At 39.3% G+C, this 23,712-nt stretch overlaps 2 protein-coding genes across 5 annotated transcripts in view; both read right to left on the bottom strand.

Moving 5' to 3' along the window:
- LOC111867091 (sodium-coupled monocarboxylate transporter 1) overlaps window positions 1–9,377 on the bottom strand; it is a 76,920-nt gene extending 67,543 nt beyond the window's left edge. The window contains exon 1 of one of the 3 annotated variants that reach the window (XM_033752540.1): window positions 9,120–9,377. The gene's annotated coding sequence lies outside the window, so the exon portion shown is untranslated. Of the gene's footprint in view, window positions 1–5,038; window positions 5,632–9,119 lie in introns of those variants that run through there. The other 2 variants (XM_023856592.2, XM_023856591.2) reach the window with 2 other exon arrangements.
- A 3,566-nt stretch (window positions 9,378–12,943) lies between these two features.
- On the bottom strand, window positions 12,944–23,669 carry LOC111867090 (protein FAM207A). Of its 2 annotated transcripts, none has more exons than XM_023856589.2 (4): window positions 23,337–23,669; window positions 20,319–20,622; window positions 18,887–19,124; window positions 12,944–13,465 (listed from the first exon to the last, which is right to left on the bottom strand). In XM_023856589.2, exons 2-4 carry the CDS (start codon window positions 20,617–20,619, stop codon window positions 13,378–13,380), a joined length of 627 nt encoding a protein of 208 aa, XP_023712357.1. In that variant the 5' UTR covers window positions 20,620–20,622; window positions 23,337–23,669; the 3' UTR covers window positions 12,944–13,377. The 2 variants fall into 2 exon arrangements, with proteins under 2 accessions (XP_023712357.1, XP_023712356.1); XM_023856588.2 differs by lacking the exon at window positions 12,944–13,465 and adding an exon at window positions 15,226–15,751.
- Window positions 23,670–23,712: the final 43 nt, after the last annotated feature.

Here is a 23,712-nt window from a genome sequence, read left to right on the forward strand (position 1 = left end):
TCCACAGGAAAAAAAAATGTTAGTTTAATATAACGTACAAGCAATTTAACTCGTGTAACATATAAACTAGCAATGCAGAATTTACTAGGCTGCAAAATGTATGATGACACCCTTGATGATGTGTCCTTGGACTCAAAACATACGGGGTTTTCTTATAATATATATTCTGCAGGTTGCAGTGATAATTATTGAACTGAAGCTTTGCTAAACATACTTTTAGTGTAAAGGCACTTTTTTTTTCAGATTCTGAGGATCTGTTAAATTTGTAAAGACTGAATAAATGGCTATCCTTCCCAAAATGCTTTCTATGCGGTTTTACGAATCTCACTGAGCGTGATGGTAGTGTGATACTGTGACGCATATGTCCATTGCTAGGCAACAGCTCTAGAAACACATTCCCAAAGCATACGCGCTCAACAACAGAAATACATCCATTGCTAGGTAACGGACCAAGAAACGCGCATTCTTGACAACGGATCTTTTCAGTGGGATCCTTTCCAAGGAGTTATATGAGGTCACAGCCAGAAGACGGAACGGAGTACAACGGAGTAGTGGAGTGTAGTCAGAAATCGACATTGTCCAGTTGAATAAGATGACAGTGTGTCAGATAGTGATTTGTGAACTGTTGTAACCAGTTGTATAGAGGTCCAATAAATTCGATCATCAAATATAAAACCCGTCTTATTAGTTGCGCAAACCCCGGATAAGTGACAATACATTTATGACCATTGACGTATTGCTACAATGGCAAATAATCAGACACGATTTTCCCTTGTGTTTAATAACATAATCGCAAATTAAAATGTTTCAAGCGAAACCCGTAAATCATGATAAGATCTGTATTTTACGTAACATAATATTGTGACGTGTATACCCATTGATAGGTAACGGGTTGGCAAACACATTCTCGCAACACAAGAGCTCAACAATATAAGGGCAATTATTGCTAGGTAAGGGACCAGTAAACACACATTCTTGATACCGGAAGATGCCGTTTTCCGTGGGGTCCATGCAAAGTGGTTATAAGAAAGGTTCGGCAGGACAGAAGAAGTAAAGGGCGAAAGATTCATGCGTATTGAAGGGAAAATTTTGAGCGCTTTTTAACGTTTTTCTCGCCTCTATGCCTGCGCCATCCTAGTGGCCTCTTTCATTCTGGGTTTCCTACAACTTTGTCCGCACTTCTCTCCCATGCGTGCTACATGTCCTGCCCATCTCATCCTTCGTGATTTGATCATTCTACGCATAGGCTCAAATAGGTAGAGCATTAATTAAGAAGTTTCTCATTACGCAATTTTCTCCAGCCTCCCATTGCTTCCTTCCTCTGATATCCACATTTTCTCCTCAGGGCCCTGCTCTCAGACTCAGTCTGTTTTCCTCTTAATGTGAGGGACTAAGTTTCGAACCCATACTAAACTGCAGGCAAAAGGCGGCATGTTAACATAAGTGAGCTAAGGTAAAATACAATTCTTTCGACAAACATACTCTCAAATAAAAAGTTGGAGAAAGTTTCATACTCATACAACATAAGATACCTACGAAATTTACCACCTTCCCGAATTTAATAAGGGTACATTCAATTATTCATTGGTGCACGCTGTAAAGTAATTAGTTGAGGCACAAACCGGAAGGTCGCGGTTTGAGTCCTGGTGAGGTGGATTTTTTTCAATTGACCTAATCCTTCCAGCCGCACTATGGCCCGGGGGTCGATTCAGCCTCTAACAGAAATGAGTACCAGGAATTTTCCTGGGGGTAAAGGGCAGCCGGCGAGTAAGGCTGACAACCTCACCGTCATCTGTGAGCCGATTATCTAGAAAATGTGGGAGCCTCTATGTCTCACAATCCTACTGGCCTCCACGGCCTGTTACAGAGATAGCTTTACCTTTTTGCTGCACCTCTCACCTCACTCAGAATAATAATGAAAACGTAGTATGTAATCACAAATGTATGGTAGTCTGAAAGTCATAGCGTAAAATCAATGTGATTCTCTGGCCGAGATTTACCACCACTCCCCCATATGTATTCATGACGTTGTACTTAATTATGAGCTGGGGCAAATTTACCTGTCATCTGCCAGTATAAACGTTGCTAAGTTAAAAATGGTATCAATATAAGAAATTCATTTAACATTTTTCCGTATACTGCATGTTCCATCTAATGCAGCCAAATTTCAATACTTAAAACATTACATTACCTTACTGTTTCGGCGTAGCTTGGTAATCTTCGAGAGGAAATTACCTTACACAATATATTTTAGCGTTCTTGAGTTTAAGGTAAAAGTTAAATTTATTCCTCTACTTAATTAAGCATCTTGCCATTAAGACTTATGAGGGAGTGGAATTATAGCTCCAACATTCTTGACCTCGGCATTAGAAGGAGGTGAGTGATCAGCTTCACGGTGTGTCCGCTTTACCACCGCAGAAAGGAGCCTCCGCTACCCATTAGACAGGATGCTGGGTGAGCCCCAGAGACGGTCTGGATGTTGTGGCGAAGAGAAAAAATTTTAGAAGTTTTTTATTTGGTCTTATACACTGGAAAAATAATAGGGCAAAGTTATCACTGTGCTTAATTATTAATCACCACGTCATTAAGACGAATAGGGAGTTGAGGTATAGCTCTACCATTCTTGACCTCGGCACTAGATGGAGGTGAGCGGTCGGCTTCACGCCCCGGCCGCAGTAAAACAGTAAAAAAGCAGTATCAAATATAGTAAATGAGTAAAATTGTTATTAGCAAAATATTAGATGTTGGTATATGGTATTGTACATATAGATTATGCAGTGTATCGGTGACTAATATCTACAATTACATTTTGAAATTCACTAATTCCGATATCATGACAGGTTATGTCTCGGCCAGGATTCGATCTTGTTTCCTCTTGATGCAAGTCGATGATTTTCCTGTATTTATTCCAATCCCTTCGAACAAACAATAGAACAGGCCACGACTGTACTGCACATCCATCACATTCGCCATATGCAACTATCGCTCCATGACTCATTTGACTGTCTATAATCTCAGCACTGATTCAACATTGTAAAATTATCAAATGAATACGCGATCGTATACCAGTCAGGCATTACCGCTGCTCCAGCCTGACCAGTATAATCCACTATTCACATCGCGCATACCAAACTTTGTAGTGCAGTAAGGACAACATATTAACTCTTGTTGTGACTGTATTAAATGCTATTTTCCGCTGTTTAGAATATAGGTCTCCAGTGCCTCATGTTTTTGGGAGACTGTGCATAAAGAAGTGAAAGGGAACTGAGTCCTTGTGAAGCCGCCAGTCGCTCAACTTCTCAAGAATTTCCCAAAATTTATGGAACACGAAAGTTTACCTTGTTCATAAGAGTCCACCATTAGTCCCTATCCTGAGACAAATTAATTGGTCCATATCATCCCATCCTATTTTAATATTTTAATATTATCCTCCCATCTACGTCTAGGTCTTTATAGTGGTCTATTTCCTTCTAGCTTTCCCATCAAAATCCCATATGCATTCCTTTTGAATTGGAATGGATGTGGAACAAAATAAGACACTAGAAAATGTCAAAAATAATAGTTAGGTTTATTTTAATAGACCATCGTTAGAAATATTTAGACTTAGCGTTTGTACTCTTCTCCAAGTATAATTAGAATGATCAAGTCAAGGAGGATGAGGCGGGTAGGGCATGTAGCACAAATGTGGGAGAAGAGGAATGCATATAGGATATTGGCGGGAAAGCCAGAAGGAAAGAGACTACTGGGAAGACCAGGGAGTAGGTGGTGGACAATATTAATCTGGATCTTAGAGAGATGGGATGGTATGGATTGGATTGATCTGGTTCAGGATAGAGACCAGTGGAGGGCTATTGTGAACACGGTAATGAACCTTCGGGGTCCATAAAATGCTGCGAAATTCTTGAGTAGCTGCAGATTTGGCTTCTCCTCAAGAAGGGCTCAGCTCCATAAGTAAGTAGCTCACTATTTGCCTCGAATAACGGGAGAGCCACGAGAAACATGGAAACTCCGGAACATAGCAGGTATAAGAATATGCCATGGCGTTACCATTCCTGTTTCATGTGCTGTTTAAATCTTCATCGAAATCGTATATCCTAAATGTTCTCGTAATTGCTACCACGCACTCAATCGAAAAGGCAACTTTGATATACAGCGAGGCTAATTTCTCTCCCATGGCCACCAAACAGCAATAGCAATGCGTTTGAGATACCTGGTTCAGATACTGGATGGGAAAGTGTCTATTCTGGCTAAGTAGTCCGTGGTCTTCTTCAGTCACTTCAGGCCGGAATAACATCTTAGCACAGTCTCGGGCTAGATTCTCTACCTGAAAGAGGTCTAGGCCTGTGATCATTCAGCTCTTTCATAATTTTATTTCAGTCTCTGCATGCAAGTTTGCGGCAGTAATTAAGGTAAACCTACACCGCTTCTTTCTGAGTTCTTCCAAATCCATCGTAATCACTCTTGTCACTCGACTTTGTACTATATTCTCAACAGTAAGTACGCGTCGTTAAGTACACTACACACTATTTACCAACGTCAACATGAGAGTTGTTATGTAAACTGCAAAGAATTGAATCAGATTTATAGCAGTTTGCCATTCTAATGCGTAGGTAAACAAGTCTGGAAATTCTTAAAATAACCTGCAAGGCAACAGTGCTTACCCTAAAGGTATAAAGTTTTCCCAGTGCTTAATTAAGCATCATGGCTTGAAGACGTATGTGGGAAAATGTTACACAATTACAGACTTTTAATCTAAAATCTGACCATTCTAGACAACATATCCTTTTGATCCATGCCTGGCCTGCAAACTCTGGTTCTTTGAAAGTAAAGTACAGCACTCTTCAGCAAACTTCAGGTCAGTAAACTATGCTTTTGCTACTCCGGATGCAGCTGGTTCAATGCAGTTTGCGTTGCTGTACAAATTGTCCCATTCTTTTGGCTACTGAAAATCAAACGTTGTTCAGATTTACGGAGTCTGAACCAGGAAAATGTTACTATAATACATAAATTTAAAAAAAAGATAATAGTTGACCATTACCTTCCATACCTGAAGAAAACTTGGGGACGATCTGATGTTCCACTGTGTTCAAACACCACACACTTTTACAGCACTCAAAGGTAGACGTTAAGGCTGCTTGTAGGTATAAAATCACTTACAAAACGATATGTAAAACACATCACTTCAGCTAACATCATTGCAAAGAAAGTATAGACAAAAATTTACATTCACACGACACGAGTTTTCTGTCAACTGGTGGTATAACACAAACGACAGCCAGTCTTCTCCCTCCCCAACCCCTCGAGTACACCCTTAAAGCCAAATGCTTCTCCACCAATCGCTTATTGAGAAATCGACTTACAAAGTACATCATCGTTGCTCTTGTGATTATCTTTGCAGGATGGATACGAGGTCTGGCCTTCCCGCAAGTACTACGGTGCCATACACTGCGCGTCGGACGAGGCAATGTTTATCGTAGATCATATACCTGTATCAAACATGAACTGACACTCAGTATTTCGTAAGATGGTGCGATGGTCTTGACGGTCACTCGTTTATTACTTCGACATACGGAAGAACACATCGTATAGATGATTTATTATCGACCTATCACCTTTCGGCTGTCACCTAATTGTGGTGCTATTCCGAAATTTCCCTGCGGGGACTAGGGAAACAACGAAACTCCTCGGCATATCCATGGATGAGGCTGAAATTCGAAGCGAGCACCTCTCGAAGACAAATCTAAAGCGGTACGCTTATATCAACTTGATGGCTTTTGTTCTCAAAGTTACTGCTAATTATTAAAATCATTATACCCACGAATGAAATTAAGGGTCTTTTGACTTTTAACGTCGGTAATGTCACAAGACTTAGCCATTCAGCAAGGTGCGTCACAGCTGAAAAAAACATCTCCAGATCTCCGGACGTTATCAATTAACATATTGTACCCCTAGAGGATACATTCCCTTTGTTTAATCATATTAAATTCATGGTTCCAGTTACGTCACTAACATTGTTTTAATACCTAGTACTTAATTTTCTGTGCAGCTTATAATCTGGTTTTAGTCATGTATACATTAGTGCTCGCTGTTATAGGCCATTCGCTGTTGGCAAGCGCTTAAATAAAGGAACTGAACTGAATTAGTATTAATTTTAAACTATAAATGGATTCATTGTCCGACACGGGTTCTACCAAACACCTTATAATAAATGTAAGATTTGAGGTTTTCACGGAGGTGACTATGAAGAAAGCAGACTTCTGGGATGCGGCGACGTGTAGATATTGTGTTAACCGACGGAGGCGATACGTTTCTCCGAAACGTCGCTTAACACAATATCTATACGGCGCCGCATCCCAGAAGTCTGCTTTCTTCACCTTATAATAAACATTTACAAATTCCACTATCATCACCCTCGTCCAGTCATAAAGTCAGGTTACTGGTTTGGTCTGCAAGGGGGTGCCCAAATTGTCTTCCTGTTGTGTGGCATTTTGGAATTCGTTTTAGGATTCTGTGCTTCTCCATTCGGCGAACGCGTCAAAGCCAGTTCTATCTGAATAAAGATTTTCTCTCGAGGAACTATCTGAGAGCTTTTAGAAATTGTTTCATTTTTGGTGAAGAGCGTATCCTGCTGTTTATAATAAAAAAGATGCATCTCCGAAGTCCACAGTCTGTTTTCATCTCGTTCAAATTTCATTGTCTTAGAAGAGGGTCGAAAGAGCCAATCCTTTGTATGATTTTAAACTTAATGTTTTTCGAAAGAAATATTGGTTAGCAATGTTGTTTGCATGCCCCAGTATTTGTTAAAATCTCGTAATTTTATGTTCAATGTCATTGTTTCCTTGATGGCAAGTGACAGCGTTTACTTGCTCTAATACTGTCTTATGTTTTAATTTTTAATCATTTGGGTTAAACATCCGCATACTATACAGAGTATAGTAATGTAATGACCGTCGAAAATTCATCGATAAGTTTCCGAATTTCTTATATAAAATTTTGTACTATTATTTCCTTCCTTCCCCCTACGCAATCTTTTGCAATACCTCTTATTTGTACGTTTTATTGTCATTACTCTCTTCCTTCCTTCCTCATTCTCCTTTACGTTAAAACAGTATAGGTAAATGTCGTTCAAAACATTCCTTGATACCCTGTTCACTTCCAGTCATACCGCTTTTATAGGGACCAAAATACAGTAAAATAGTTGATCCATCCAGCTTTGCTTGGGTGCGGTGCACACTTAAAAAATATATATATATATAGTGACGTTGACCTTCATGATACAATATTAACATAAGTATTACGATTGAAAGGAGGTTGACTAATCAATCCATTCCAATACAAATCCTAGCTTTTCTGAATATTTTAAAAACCAATGTTAGAGTCAATTTTACCGACCACACAACATATTTTTATTATTATTACACTACATGTTTCGACCTCAAGAGGTCATCCTCAGGTGTACGAACACAGCTGCATAATTACACGCAATGACATTCGTCTTTTCACTTATTCGATCCTGTATCTTATTCTTAATTAAATACACACCAGGATGCAAGAAACAATTAAAATTGTAAAAGCCGCCTTTCCTCTTTTGTAGAATTAAAAATTAAATACCTCAAAAACTATAACATATATAGAATAAGCGAGCCGCCTTTGTTGTTGTTTCATTAAGCCGTATCGAAAGCAAAAAAACACCAATACGCTAGGACGAATGGTTCTCGAGGTATAGGCAAAAACTGTTTTGGTGGGTTATAAAATTTTGGGGGGATTTGGCTGTCTAGAACCTCTCAGGGAGGCCCTCTACCACCCTGTAAATTCAGTCTAAATTGGTGCAACGTTGTGGGAATGTATAAAGAACAAACAGGCACATTCTTCTTCGAGGTTATAAGAGCTGCTCTGTTAGGTTCTTTACCTTCTTTACTCTTCCATTTCGTCTTAACAGAGAGAGAATTCTGGCAGACCCATCTACCGGCAAAATTAGTACAGCACTACTGCAATCAATGTGTGTAGCGCACTATCGGGGCACCGTAAAAAATAAAGCTATCCTTGTAACAGGCCGTGAGGGCCCAGATGGTTGTGAGATGTTGATGGTCCCACATTGTCTAGACAATCGGCTCAAAGATGGCGGTAAGGTTGTCATCCTTACGCGCCGGCCGCGCTTTACTCCCCAGGAAAATTATTGAATTAATTCCTGGTACTCATTTCTGTTAGAGGCTGAGTCGACCCCAGGGCCATAGTGCGGCCGAAAGGATTAGGTCAATTGAAAAAAATACAATGACCTCATCGGGGCTTAAACTCGCGACCTTCCGGCTTGTAGCATAGTGATAATTCCTTTCAACAATTCAGTTTAATTGTATAAGGGGTTAACTAACTGTAACCTATATGTATAATGGTCATTTTCTTCGTTATAATGTAATGTAATAATTCGGATGCTTTTATAATATCTAGTAAGTATACGTATACGTGTATTATCGGCTCACACGAAGTAGTTACTTCTAGATGTCTGATGCTACGGAAATCCAGTAAAGGGCCATAATTACATAGAGGCTGCTTAATATTAGTGCCATATTTACGTATTCAACATAGACATGCAGGGAATGGACAAATTAATAGACATTGTATTGTATTGTATTGGAGAGGGTGGGTTTTCCCCATGCACTTAGACCAACTGTTGGTCCATTGTGCGTCCCCCTATGATATTCTACCAGTCTCTATTCCCTACCGGTACTGGTGCGTGCCATCAGTCCCGACTCAGCCAGTGAGTTCGGCCTCTACTGGCTCAGCGGTATCTCGATGCTTCCCCCATCTACCAGAAGCGTTAGAGACTACTGTTGGGCAGGAAATGTCCTGAATTTGGTTCAGTGGTCCCCTTGGGACACGTGGTTCTTTTACGTGCCGTAAAGCTACGACAAGGGACCCACGGCTTAAAGTCCCTCCCGGAGGACTTCTTCCCTGAATTTTTCCGCCCTTAAAAATTCCACGACCTCCGCCGGGTTTGAACCCGCGTACCTTGGGTCACGAGGTGGGAACGTTACCCTAGACTACGGAGGCCGCTAATTAATAGACATACTACAGATAGTGCACACATTTCTTTATCAATATGGTGTTGGACCACCTTTTACCTTCTGTACAGCTGCGGTCCTTCTTGAAATGGACTCGTAGAAGTTTTGAACAGTCTCCAGCAGAATTTCATACCATTTTTCTTGAAGAACATCTTCAAGTCGCTTTAGAGATGTTGGAAGTGGGAATCTGTTCCTAACTGAAGTCTCAAAAATGACGAAAGTGGTACAGTGATGTTCAGCTCTAGTGATTGTGCTGGCCAGGAAAGATGTTGAAGTTCACCTTCACGCTCTTCAAACCACGACTGCACAGTTTCAGCTATGTGAATGGGGGCACTGTCGTCTTGGAAAAGTGCATCGTTGTTCGGAAGTAATGTCTGTATTATGGGATGCACCTGATTACCCAATCTGTCCACGTACTCCATTGCAGTAATTCGGCCATGAATAGTAATAATTCGACCAACAGAATACTGTACCACTATACTGCTATCCAAACCAGCACAAAACTCCGTGTTTCACTGTTGAAACCGAACCAGGCATTCCAAGTTGTAGGCTTCCTTGGGTGTTCTCCAAACGTAAATTCTTCTTCACGCAGGAACAGCATGAAGGATGACCCAACCGATAATATCACTTGCGCGTTTTCAGTTGTCTGATGTCCAGGTTTCATTGTTGTGACATCATCGTTTATGCATCTGAGCATTGTCTTCCCATGATTCGTGTATCCTGACATAACCTTAGAAATCGTTGCTGTCAATACAAATCATAGATGATCCTGATAAACGTGCACCAACGAACTGTCCTCTTTCATAATTGTACAAATATCCCATTTTCCAATTCTTTCACACAGACTGTCATCCAATACAATCACACTGATACCACGAATACAGAGTGTAAACAAATGGATGAAGTTTCAGTGTCGCCAACTGAAGTTCTTTTTTTTTTTTTAATTCGCTTAGTGGGGGGAGTCCAGCTGGGTCCACTCGGCACGCACCTATGTAGCCCACAAATTCTATTCCTCAATCTGCATTTGCATTTTGTACACTCCCTGTATCTGTACCTATATAGACCCATACGGGTGGGGGTGGGGGCAGGGTCATTTGGTCCAGGCCCCTAGTCTAAGGGAACACCAAATATATTCTTATTCAATTTTAAAAATTATAATAAGCAGGAATGTTGGAATTCCATTTAACAGAATTTTGAATTCTTTACATTTTGGTGATATTCATTTGCAATTTCAAAATTTCAAATTTTGAATTTGGATATTTCACTGTCATTGTCAAATAAATGTAAATTATAAAACTGTGTAAACCTTATATACCACATAACTGAACACTTTTTAATGACATAAAATCTTTTTAGAATATTTATTAAATATATTTATTGGAATGGGGTGGTCCCACTTTTGTGACTGGCCTGGACTCCATCTAACTTTTTCTGGCCATGTATGTATATACCAACTTTTGTTACTTTAGTCATACATTTTTTTTTCCTTTTTATAAGTGTTGTGCTGGGATTTTCACTAATGTTTTTTTTAGTAAACTAATGTATGCTCTGCAGGATTTGAGGCTATCACAGCAGTGATGATGAAAAGTCATACCTTCTGGGATACAGTGCCATGTACTAGCAGAGGCTCTAATTGTTACCTGCTTCATGCTGGTCTTTTGCTCGGCTCATTCTTCAGCCCTGACGACGTTGTAAGATGTTCCTCCAAAACGACTTTCAGTAAATTACACTGTGTTACATTACAGAGGACCGGGTTCTTAACATATGCTCATTTTCCAATATATAAATAATGGTAAACATTTATAATGCAGAACATGTCTTCCTGCAGTTTGTATTTCATTCGTGACTAAAGGTGAACCTGCTTGTCTACATTTTGTCTTCTTGTGTATCCCATGGCTGCTACCGTGGACTGTCCCACTGTAATGTGGTCCATTGCTCTTGGATATCATGTGTACCTACATTATGTGTCTGGATGTTGGTTATGTGACAATATTTTTTTGTAATTTCTGGAACTGTTTTTTCAGACCCAGTCATTCTGAATAGAATTCATAATGGATTTCATAAAGTTCACTGATATAAGAATTTTATGGTTTGCGAGGGTTACAACAGGACCTATATCATCCTCCCTCCCTCCCACAATGCAAATGCAAATCACTGCCCCCTATGTCTTTCCATACTTCTCTTCATGTACAATCTAGAGGCTAGGTCTAAAAACAGCCTGTACTTTTTACTTTACTCTATGGCAAGGATGTGCTTTTCACCAGATATTACAATAAAATAAGGAAACTTCAGAATATAAAACTGGATCAAAAAGTTCCAAGAAATGATTCTATTAAATATCACGGCAGACAATACACCCGTCTGAATGCTTTTGTCTCCAAAACTATGTAACAGATTTTGGTTACGCTGTATATTTATAATTTATGCAGTCATGTGACTTTTAGTGTGGCCATCATTAGTTCGCTTTACATGAAGTTCAAGTCATGTCTAAAGTGACCCTTGTATAAAACAGGAAGTTACACAGTCTTAATGCTCAACAATTATATGGAGGCACTAGGAGTAATTACACTTTCTAGTGATCTAAATCAAACTCATGCCCTTTTGGAAAATTTGCTGTGTAGTTTGGTAGATAGGTAACATTTCAGTGGAATGTGCTATCAAACTGCATGACATCATATCCCATAAGACTGTAATGTTGACATTCACCACTGTGACAGCCTCAATCTCACATGCACTATGGTTTGTTTCCCCCCATAATAAGTTTTACAGTTCTGTACGCAGCTGAAATGGTTCATTAACTACTACTAGAAAATGGAAAACTAAATAAAATTTTAAATTGTATACAAAATGCCCTTAACAAAAATTCTATATATACTGTCACAAGTAAAGAGGGTACGCGTGATGAAATGACGGGTTCTAGTTCGGATATTCGCATTTATTAACAGCTTGGTTACACGCACTCTCAATTACTCAGATACACAGCGCTATCACTGATTTACATACACCAGATCTTCTAATCCACTACTGCATGTACCGTCGCACATATGAAGTCTTCTAAATCACGCTTGGCCTTCTTGGTTCTATTACACCTGCTTCTGTCACTCTCAACTGTTCAATACCTGTAACTGCCTCAAAACTACATCAACAAAGTCAAAGTCACATTGCAACTGTCCAGTCAGTCAGTAAGTCTTGGTGTCGGGCACCCTCCTGGGGCTCATGACCAGATACTTATTACTGTTTGATAGTTATGGTCTTATTTTTGTGGGACGCCCTCTCTGACAAGAGGACAGGTCTGCCCTTTGTATATGCTGCTGGCCCTTGCCAGCGCAGTTTTTCTCGGGTCCGAGTCCCTTGGGACTCACCACATTTTACTGTCTCAAATTTGAGACTTCCCTTTTCGTCGCCTCCTATGACTCGCAGGGTCACAGTGGAGTATCTGGCCCTGCCTCCACACGGGGGTACATCAACACTGACGAGTACTCTCATTATGTAGCTTCTGCCCTAACTACATAGAAAATGTGTTTACTGATTGCCTAGCAACAGTCACTGCACAGACTCTCCTGTTGTGTGACGTCACAGCCTAGCAGGGAGGAGTGTTTACCGAGCGTTGTTACACAATGAACACTCCTTGCTATGGATATTCCTATGCAACGGTCTCAACAACTTCCATTGTTTCGTTGCTCAGCGATGGACAATAGATAACACATTAAAATACGTAGGTCGTACTGAAGTCATGAACAACAATTTTTTGTAAAGTAACATGCTTTATTATTGACAAACCAAACACACCACCACAATCTACAGACCTTTCTTTATTTTTCCACATAATTGCCACTTCTTTGTACACATTTCTCCCAACATTCTGGAAGTTTGAAAATTCCCTTTCTGCAAAATTCCATTCCAGCTCACTGTCCTGCTTATAACAACTTGACACAGACCACACAGAAAACATCATTCCTTTGTTGCTGTGCCATTGTTGTTCTCATTATTGCTGCATCCCACTACTGCTGTGGAAACACGCTTGATTGCAGAGCCATTACTTAGCAATGGCTGTTGCATATTTGCTTATTCCATGGTCACTGCCTAGCAACAGGTCTACAAGCCACAATACTCTGTAAACATATATTTTTTCTTTTATGCCAGGAATAGCCATTTTAAAAGAAGTTTAAGTGATTACACAAAATATAAATTAAATGCATATGAGCTATATATACCAGCTAGTACAAAAGAATTAGTTCAAAAAGTTGTACAAATGAATGGCTCTACAGATATGAATGAAACTCGTATAAATTGCAAGAACATACCTTACTGTGTATATTCACTTATTCAGTTCAGCAGTCATTACAGGAATGATAAAACTTGGCATTTTCACAATCACATAACCCACACATTTGAAAGTGTTCATGCTGTAATCCAAGAAAACTGGGGTCCTATTCAACATCAATTACCATACAAAAAACACACACATGAAATGTGAATTTTTAACATTAAAAATGGATAGTATTTTCTGTGTAATAAATCAACCAAATAAATTAATATTGTATTAAGCATCATGTTGCATCAATATATCATTTACTTCATAATACAGTGACAACCAACCCCAGTCACAATAAAGATAGACCAAAAACAACTGGAGAATGTGAAATGTTTTAAATATTTGGGTAGCTTGTTAACAGATGATGGAAGGTGTACGTGTGAAATTAAATCTAGGATTGCCATGGCAAAAGATGCATTTAGCAAGAAGAAGAAGAATCTTTTTACCAGCAAATTGGACTTAAATTTGAGAAAGAAACTAGAGAAATGCTACATTTGAAGCATAGCTCTGTATGGGGCTGAAACTTGGACACTTATGGCAATAGATCAGAAACACCTGGAAAGCTTCGAAATGTGGTGTTGGAGAAGGATGGAGAAGATCAGTTGGACCGATTATGTGAGAAATGAAGAAGTGTTAATTAGAGTCAGTGAGCAGAGGAATATCCTACACGAAATAAGAAAATGGAAGGCTAATTGGATTGGTCATATCTTACGCAGTAACTACCATCTAAAAGAAGTTATTGAAGGAAAGATAGATGGGCGGATAGACGTGACCAGAAGACGAGGAAGAAGACGTAAGAAGATGCTGGATGACCTTGAGGAGGATATTTTCATTTGAAGGAGAAAGCTCTAGATCGCATCAAGTGGAGGAACTGTTTTGGAAGAGACTGTGGACCTGTCGTCTTGACAGATTACAGATGAATGAATATCACCAATGCAACTAATTACAGTCACATTACTTCTTTGTTTACATGTTTCGGCCATACATGGTCATTATCAGGTGTCTACCTTTTTTCTTCTTTTTTCTTCCTTGGCACTACAGCCCCAGTGGGCCTAGGCCTACCTCCATGAACTTCGTTCACTTTGGTTTTTCTAGATCTTACACATATGGTAGGACTCCTTGGGCGAGTGATCAGCTCGTGTCTACCACTATGCTAACACTACTGCCCTGCACGGTATGTCACAATTTCATATCAAAATTAAAAATTAAAAATAGATCAGCCCTAATTAATTTTAGTTAAAACCAGTTAATCCTGTATTGTCTACTTATCCGAACAACTTGTTGGCACAAACCTTTCATGAGGCATGGGTGTGTTCATGTTATTGTGTGGTTCTTGGATGTAGGTGTGGTTTTGTTTTCTCTTATATGTGCCCTTTTGGCTGTAGATTAATATCAGCATACACACACACACTACTCAACAATGCAACTACACAGGCCAGGTGATGTACCTACAGTCAAAGGGGCACATATAAGAGAAAACACCACCAAACCTACATCCAAGAACTACACAATAACACAAACACACCCATGCAGGAAAGGTTGCGCAAACAAGTCATTTGGACAAGTAGGTGATACCCCCAAGAAGAATGAGATTAACTGATTTTAACTACAATTAACTGTGAGCTGGGATAGTGTAGTCGGTATAGTGACTGGTTATGGGCTGGACGACTGAGGGGTCGAAGTTCAAGTCCTGGTAGGGTCAAAAATTTTCTCTTCCCCAACACTGTCCAGACTGGTTCTGAGGACCACCCAGCCTCCTACCAGGGGCTCTAACTACTACCGAGGTCAAGAAAGTTAAGCACAGGGACAACTTTACCTTAACTAAAATTAATTAGGGTTGACCTATTTTAATTTTGATAAAAAATTGTAAGATACTGTACAGTGCAGCAGTTTTAGCATAGTGGCAGATACCTGATGATGGACATGTACAGCATCAGTGACATATATTATATGAAATAAACCAAATGAAATAAATCTATTTCTAAACATAATTAGTTACGTTCTACACACTGTACATAGTATGTCATTCAAATCCACAGAGCTGTTCATTTTCCCAACTTCTCTTTTCAAAACAACTGGTTTTGCACCACTCAACATATGCTCCATGAAAATGTGACCCAAAACAAAACATGTACATGTATATACATAAACAGTCAGTACAACACCACATACAGTATTTTGGAAACCACAGATGCTTTAGAGCAACTGTCACATAGGGCAGTTTAATTTACTACAAAACAGTCATATGGATGATTATGTATCATTCATAACTTCCTCGTACACTTTTGTATGAATATGGCTCGATACTGATGTTATTGGGTCTGCCTTGTATTCATCATTTGCCAAAAGTTTTTTAAACAGAGCAATGTCCTGCAACCTGAAAAGACACAATACTTTACTAACAACACACAAAATAAATTAAAATCATATTGTCGTCTTCTGGGTTATGGCACTCTGTTATAGCCTGGTTGATGATTCTTCTATAACAAACATGATGGCAGTTCATTTTTCTGAACCACTGGTACCCACCTACACAACTACAACATGGTGGCGCAACAGTGAAGACCATAATATGAATGTCCTCCACAGTAATCACCTCAAATCATGTATAAGTTATAAGTGGTCAATCTATAATTTTTTCATCCACTTGCTTTTAAAGTTTGAAAAAGTTACATAAACACAGAGATCACTCACAAATATATACAGAATGTCACAGACATTAGTACAGTAAGTCTGAGGGTGGTGTTATGCCCCAAAACAATAAGTTTGCCATGCCCTCTTTCTGCTGACCGAATTTAACGTCAAAATGAAAGTACGTAGTTTTTAAAACAGATGTCCAGTAATTCCATTATGTCTTCAACATGTAAAGGTGATTGTTCTGGGAAAGCAGAATCCATACTGAGTCTATTTCTTCTGGCCTGTAAGACTTCTTCCACTGGTATGTTGATGAATACATTAACAACAGTAAAACTTACAAGTAGTCTTTGTTTGACAGCTGATATCCCATATTAATTTTATGAAGTGTTCTGAGTGCTTCACAAAGGATTCTGTACTGACAACTAGATGGCTCAGCTCATGGAGAAAATCTGCTAAGGCGTAACAGGGAGAGTCAACAGAGCTAACATTTGTTCAAGGGGGATGTCAGGTTTGTGTGTCCTTGGAAGTCCATGGAGGTGAGGTAGTTTACTGTAGTAAGGAGTCAGTTTACGTTTTAAGGCAGTGGGAAGGATAGTTTTGTGTCTGGTAAGAAGTTTCCATATCTTCCTCTCAATTTGAGATGTGAGATCCAGCCACATAATTTCATAAACCCTCGATTCTAGTGCAATGAATATCTTCTCCTTGTATGAGGACTCCTTAAATACTACTATGCAGTTTCCTTTGTCAACTTGTAGAATTCTTATTTCCTATCTTTTAGAGATTTCAATATTATAGATTTCCTCCTAGACATCTTAGATGTCAAAGGTCTTGATTTTTTCAACATACATCGAATCACCCCACAGAACTCCGTGCCCAAGGCGAGAGGCAGTCTGGACCTTGCAGGATCCGCTTCATATGCCATATCCAAATTGGACATTCTATTTGTTACTGCAAAATTAAGCCCCCTCTTAAGCATGTATTCTTCCGATTCTGTGAGAACATGCTCTGATAAATTGAGGGCAAATTTCTCAGACCCCTGAATAGCTTTTCAGGTCACAGTCGTCTTTCAGAGCTAAGAATTTTCAAATCTGAATCTCCTTCTGCTTAAGACAATGATGTTTGAAGGAGCTTTCCACTGCTGCCACGATGCAGAGTTGATCTGATTGTTTTGTTGATCTCTGGCAAAAAGTTTCCAGATCACTGATTTGTTTGTTCAGTGTGGCCTTTTCAAACAGTGGAACTGGATCCTACCTCTTAGCATGGCCTTGCTGGGTCATAAAGTTATCTTATAAGAATGATGACTGTGGTATGGAGCTTTCAGTATAAGGCCTTTGGGAATAACATCACAAGCCTTCCATTTCATGAGAAAATTGAGATGACTGGAAGTCTTAGCCAGCTGAATCTTAACTTGTTCAAATGTTGGTACCATAGAGAGTATTTATCTCTCAAGTGATGCCTTCTATTCTGCTACTACTCTGGTGCTAGGCCTCATACATATGGAATTTCTTAATATTTTAATGTTCTGTCTTAACTCCTGAAGATGATTGGTGCTATCTTGGTTTATCTACACTATCTTGTGTTGGTGCAGGCATCCAGAGATAGGGACTAGCTCTACTGATTGGGTCCAACTGTGTAGGTTTTACCTGAAGATGAAGACAGAATCCAAACTCCGAAATACTGCATTTTAAATAACAACAGGATGATGGATAATGTCCAGGAACATATTTGTACTAATTAACATGGTGGACTTAACTTACTAAAGAAAATAAGAATGTGTTAGTAAGAAATTCCAATGTCCCTATAAAGAAACGATTTGAACAATATGTTAATGAAAATTTTAAATATAGATAATTTAAGCAGGACTAATAAACTGAAAATTAAATTAAAAAATGGGAGATCTGAGGTTCTCATGGCGGTGACTATGATGTTACTATCTTCTGTGATATGATACAATGCAGTTTGTTAGATCATTACTAACATTTTGAAGGAACCTGCCATCTTCATTTTCAAAGCAAAAGATTCATCTTCACCCATCTATCATGAAGATGGAGGCAGCAGGTTTCTCCAAGAGGTAGGTAACCATCTACCAGACTACATGGCACCATATCCATGTAAATAGTCATCTCATATTAGCAAAAATCATAAGCTGAGGAAAATAACATGAATTTCTGAAATATCTCCAAATGCATAAGGTACCAGAAACACAAAACAGTTTTATCATACAACAATCCCTCATGTCATGTTGTAAAACACCACAGTTGACAAAACCAAGTGTTACAAAAAATTGTGGGCTATGGGAACCATGGCCAATGTTAATACTCATCAGAGTATTAAATTTCCCGTTCCTTCATAAAGTGGAAAAAAAAAATATATATATATATATATGTAATGACACATAAGATCTAAAAGTTTGTGACGATGTTAAATTGCTACAAGTACTATGTTTTTGGACATTATCCATTGTCTTGTCTATTTAAAAAACAAGAGAAGGATGGTTTTTTAAAAAGTAGACAAGGTGATGGATAATGTCCAAAAACATAGTACTTGTATGTAATAATACATTGAAAATTAAATCAGGCATAAAACATACAAAATGTCATGAAAACATGCACCACATTGGTCATCTGAAAGCTAGAAAATTAATTTCAGATGTCATTACAGCACCAAGTAAATGTGGATGTCTTGGTGTAGTAGACAGTTACTTTTTTTCTGTGTGTACACAGATTAGTTACTGCAGCAGCACAACTGGATGCAAATGTAAACCTCAAATACTTCAAATCCACAGTTGGTATGAGACTGCTTTATAGAACAAAAAACTGTAACTGGGGAAGAACAAATATATATCTGATGTTTACTTCTTAATGATTCAACTTACATGACATTATTCCTGCGTTTTGCTTTAGGAATACTCCTCTGCTTTATAACAGGCTTCTTCTTGGAGCTGGAACTCTTCTGAGCAAGTTCAATGTTTAAATTAAGTGGTGGTAGTTTATCTGATAAATTAAGCAATGGAAATTTGTCTGACTGTGGTTGGGCCTCTGTTTTAAGTGGACTCGTTTTCAACCTTCTCTGTTTCTTTGAATCTTTTCTCACATGATATGCTGTCTCCAGTTCTGTAAAATCATGGCAAATGTCATTCAGTGGAACACAATATGCGTGATACTATATGCAGAGAAGCATGTAACAGATTACTTATTCAAATTGCATAGTATAAAGTCTTCCATCAGCAGCCAACAACATTTAGTTGATTACAAATTTCATGTTATAGAACCTTAAGGATAATCACATTTACAACAGCCTCTCCAGTTCACATCTTCACAATATTTTAATATCAGCCACCCATTTAAATCTAGGTCTCACAAGCTGTTTCCTTTCATGAGATTCTCAACCAAACTATGTATGCAATTCTTGGTCCTCATGCATGCAAGTCTGTTTTTCTTCATCTCTTTTCCATTACCCTTTATCAGCCATGCACTGTACTTCTGCAAGGGTATGCTCAGTCCAGCTGACCAAGAACCATTATATTAAACACTTTGAATATGAAGTTATTGAACAGGAGCTCATTTTGGAGAATGAAGCAATTATCACCTGACAGTAAATGTGTGTTGATGAAGACACTACAGTAAAAGGCGGGGAGGGTCTTGAGAATATGAGCGACTGTTAGCTTCTCACTGAGGACTGTGCCCATGGAGTTAGTTAGTTAGTTAGTTAGTTATTGGAGAGGGTGGGTTTCCCCATGCACTGAGACCTGTATTGGTCCATTGTGCTTCCCTCTATGATATCTACCAGTCTCTATATCCTACCGGTATTGGTGCTTACCATCAGTCCCGCCCAGCCAGCGAGACCGGCTCTACTAGCTGAGAGGTATCTATAATGCTTCCCCCATCTACCAGAGGTATTAGAGACTGCCGTTGGGCGGGAAATGTCCTTGAATTTAGCTCAGTGACCTCCTTTGGAGATGAGGTTCTTTTGCGTGCCGTAAAGCTACGACACAGGACCCACAGCTTAAAAGTCCCTCCCGGAGGACTTGTTCCCTGAATTTTTCCGCCCTTAAAAATTCCACGACCTCTGCTGGGTTTGAACCCGCGTACCACGAGTCATGAGGTGGGAACGTTACCTCTAGACTACGGAGGCCGCTAATGTTATGTATTACTTATGAATTTCTTCTGCTACACATCAGCATGAATCCGTCTTCTGTGACACACAGGTGCACTACACAAAACAATTACAAACCACTATATTTCAGCATGCATTACTCACTTGCTATATAGGCTAATCATGTAACAAACCAACACTTAACATCTTACTTTTTATGAATGCTTCATGGCGAAGTTTCCTTTTTTCTTTCTTTGATATAACATTTCCTGCAGAAAGTGACTTCTTGGATATTACACTTCTGCTATCAGAATCTTTCAACGACTGTTTCAGATTATCAATAGATATATTAATCCCAGCAAAGAGATTTTCTGGCACAGGTAAAAGAATGGAAGATTCTTGTAATGGTTTTTCATTTGATTCACAACTCTCAGTACCAGTAGCCGCTGCATCATTAGTTGACTTCATTCTTGACAGGTGATACTTCTGCCTCTCTCTTCTCTGCTTCCCCATTCTCTGTAAAACAATTTCATGTTACCAGCAAGTCAGTTTACAATCAATCCAACTTATACTATAAATGCATCAAACAACTATCCCAACTGAAACTTATGGCTAATCTATATTTCATTTCAGTAATGCAGTGCCAGTCCATTTAAATGTACAGTGGTTAGGAAAATAGTGGAAAAACTACAGATACTGTACACATTTCTTTATTAATATGGTGTTGACCAACTTTTACCCTCAATATAGGCGTTAATCATTCTTGGAATTGACTCATACTGGTTTTGAACAGTCTCTAGTGGAATTTTCTCTGCATCATGGGATGCACCTATTACCCAACCTGGCCATGTACTCCACTGCAGTAATTCAGCAAGGAAGACTAATAATGGGATAAGACTAATACTGTACTACTATACTGCTGCCCAAACCATCACAAAGCCTCCCCCATGTTTTACTGTTGAAACCAGACCAGGCACTCTGCATTATAGGCTTCCTTGGGTGTTCTCCAATCATAAACCCTGACTCAGCCGATAATATCACATGCGCATTTCCAGTTGTCTGATATCCAGGTTTTATTGTTGTGGCATCATCGTTTACGCATCTGAGCATTGTCTTCCCATGATTCGTGTATGCTGACATAACCATAGAAACTGTTGCTCTCAATACACCTAATAATATGGCAGTTTTCATCATAGATGCTCCAGCTAAACATGCACCAATGATCTGTCCACGAATGTAGGTACTGACATGGAACATAACCATGGGCAAAAAATGGGACGCTTCGAATGTCATCATCCGAACCACCCATGTGACTTCTTTCCATAACCCAACTACAGTTATTTATACAACACTGAAGATAATGTTTCATAAATGCTGAAGCAGTCTACAAAATGACACAAAAGAATACACCTTGAGTAACAGATTTACATTATAAAACATGTCAAAGCGTATTACAAGATTCTAGTTGTTATGATAAGAAGTACTGGAAATATGTATCAATTTAAAATATGTGCCACATTATAATGGGACTTAAACACATAAAGCCATATATTATTCCAACTTCACAACTCTGACATTAATTTATAAATGTTATAACCTTCAACTGCACCAACCACCAGAAAGGATGTCACTCAGCAAGTCCTGAATTTTAATACAATAATGTACTTCACTATACAATATACAGCCAGTATTCAATTAAAATATTCACTACAGGTTGTAGCAAATTACACTATACACATAAGTTCCTTAGGAGATTGGAGGTTCTCACAGTTATCAGTACAGAGCGTCTAGAGCGCTGGCTGACTGGACATTGATTTTACCGCTGGCTACATCCTGTGAAAGCAGTGCGCCTCTTGCCAAGAAAAATGCTGCCTCGCGACCAGAACTGCTAGCACACACTGTTTGCCTCTTTCGTTAATTATTAAACAACTGTAACCGCACCATGCAGGAACCTCAGCAATGTTGTCGATTTACATTCTTAATTACAATGTACTACATGTAAATGAACTGTACTACTGTTAACAAAAGATGATACAGAATTGACCCCAGCACCAGCAGACGCCAAGGACGACATCTGGTCTTTCTGAGGGACAAGCAAGCTGCAGGTCACTTGAAAACCCAGAACGGAGCAGGAAGTATCCCACTGTGTTTTCTGGGAATTTCAATGCTTAACTTTGATGGTGCGAGTCTTTGAAAATTTGAGACTTGACAGATACGAGTCGCAATAATTTTTGGAGGGGCATACCGAGCGATCGTTAGCGTACCTTCATTTATTTGAGAGCTGTCAGAAGGACCGTGTTGTACTTAGGCCCAAATTAACATGGATCTTGTTAGGGATTGGCGGAATGTCAATGAAAGTAACACCCAAATTTTTGGTTTAGCCAATCAGCAAAATTTCAGAGGAGAGGAAACCAGGCGTTCCTGGAACCGTAGGGACTTCTGCCTCGCCAGAGGAGTCAGTTATTAGAAGGGAATAACAGGGGTCAGTCACCAACAGTGAGTAACAGGAGTGAGTAGCAAAAAGGGAGTAACAGGAGTAACCTCCCGGATGTTAAATCAGTGTTGGCCCGAATCCAGTGTACAAATTCAAAGTGCTACAGCCTGGTAATGTGTAATTGTAGTGCACATCTACAATAAAGAGCAACAGTGTTGGTGAAGTGTGTGTTTTCAGTGTTCTCTCTCTCTCCTTGTGTTAGCAAGGCCCAGAAGTCGCCCTGAGACAGAATCTCGTCCTACCGTCTGAGCAGTCGGAACCCCAAACGTCCGCCTATCCATATCCCCACCTTTGTTTTCCCTGTTCCAAACTCGTGGATTTCACCCAAGTCCACTGGCGCCCATACAAATTCAAATTCAGGGTAATCACACACCCTACACACCCTGAACCAGACAGCAACAAGGAAGCGGCGGATGAAAGCGGAGACCACAAAAGGGCGAACGCGACGGCGAGTTGTAAGTGACGCCGAACGTGTAGGCGAACGTGAGGGCGGTAAAACAACTATAGTAATTAATACTGTATTCACCATCACAGAAGAAGTTCAGAATGTCTGCCCTCTGCTGTGAGACATGTCTGAATTCTTTTATACAGACTTTGGGAAACTTGTTGCAATTCATGTTGCTGAACGTTATAAATTTCTTCACGAATATGAGGCCTACTGATGCAGATTAAGAGTAGTGCGAAACATAAACCTACCATCATTTCAGAGATCTTCGTTAACTCCTTGCTAACTTACCTAGGTGAATGACGACTTGACAGCTATAAATTCGACAAATTAATTGCCTCAGCCAATTATAGTTTTATGTTAAATTATATTACGAAATATTCATTCCATTCATTCGCTGCCATCAGATTAATGGCGTTCGAAGATCAAATGAATAACAGCAAATAATTCTGAAAGTATCAGAAACACACAATCTACCGTGACCGGTCGGCTCTTCTATTAACTGCAGCAAACACTTTGCCAGTTATAGGTTACAAACTGGCACACGCCACAATTTCTAAAACACGTCTAAGCCAACGAAAGAACCGCTGCTACCACTGACACTACTAATTCCATTGATCACAAACTTGGCTATCTTTGGGATTGAGCAGCTTCAGAGAGTTCAATT

Source organism: Cryptotermes secundus, unplaced genomic scaffold (assembly GCF_002891405.2).
Source record: "Cryptotermes secundus unplaced genomic scaffold, Csec_1.0 scaffold205, whole genome shotgun sequence".
In the NCBI taxonomy this organism is placed as follows: Eukaryota; Metazoa; Arthropoda; class Insecta; order Blattodea; family Kalotermitidae; genus Cryptotermes; species Cryptotermes secundus.

Coding starts and splice junctions, on each gene's coding strand:
- LOC111867090 (XM_023856588.2), bottom strand. CDS start 20,619: ATGGGGAAGCAGAGAAGAGAGAGGCAGAAGTATCACCTGTCAAGAATG. Junction 19,125..20,318: donor CCATGAAGCATTCATAAAAA/GTAAGATGTTAA, acceptor ATGATTTTACAG/AACTGGAGACAGCATATCAT. Junction 15,752..18,886: donor AAACGCAGGAATAATGTCAT/GTAAGTTGAATC, acceptor GTGTCTTTTCAG/GTTGCAGGACATTGCTCTGT.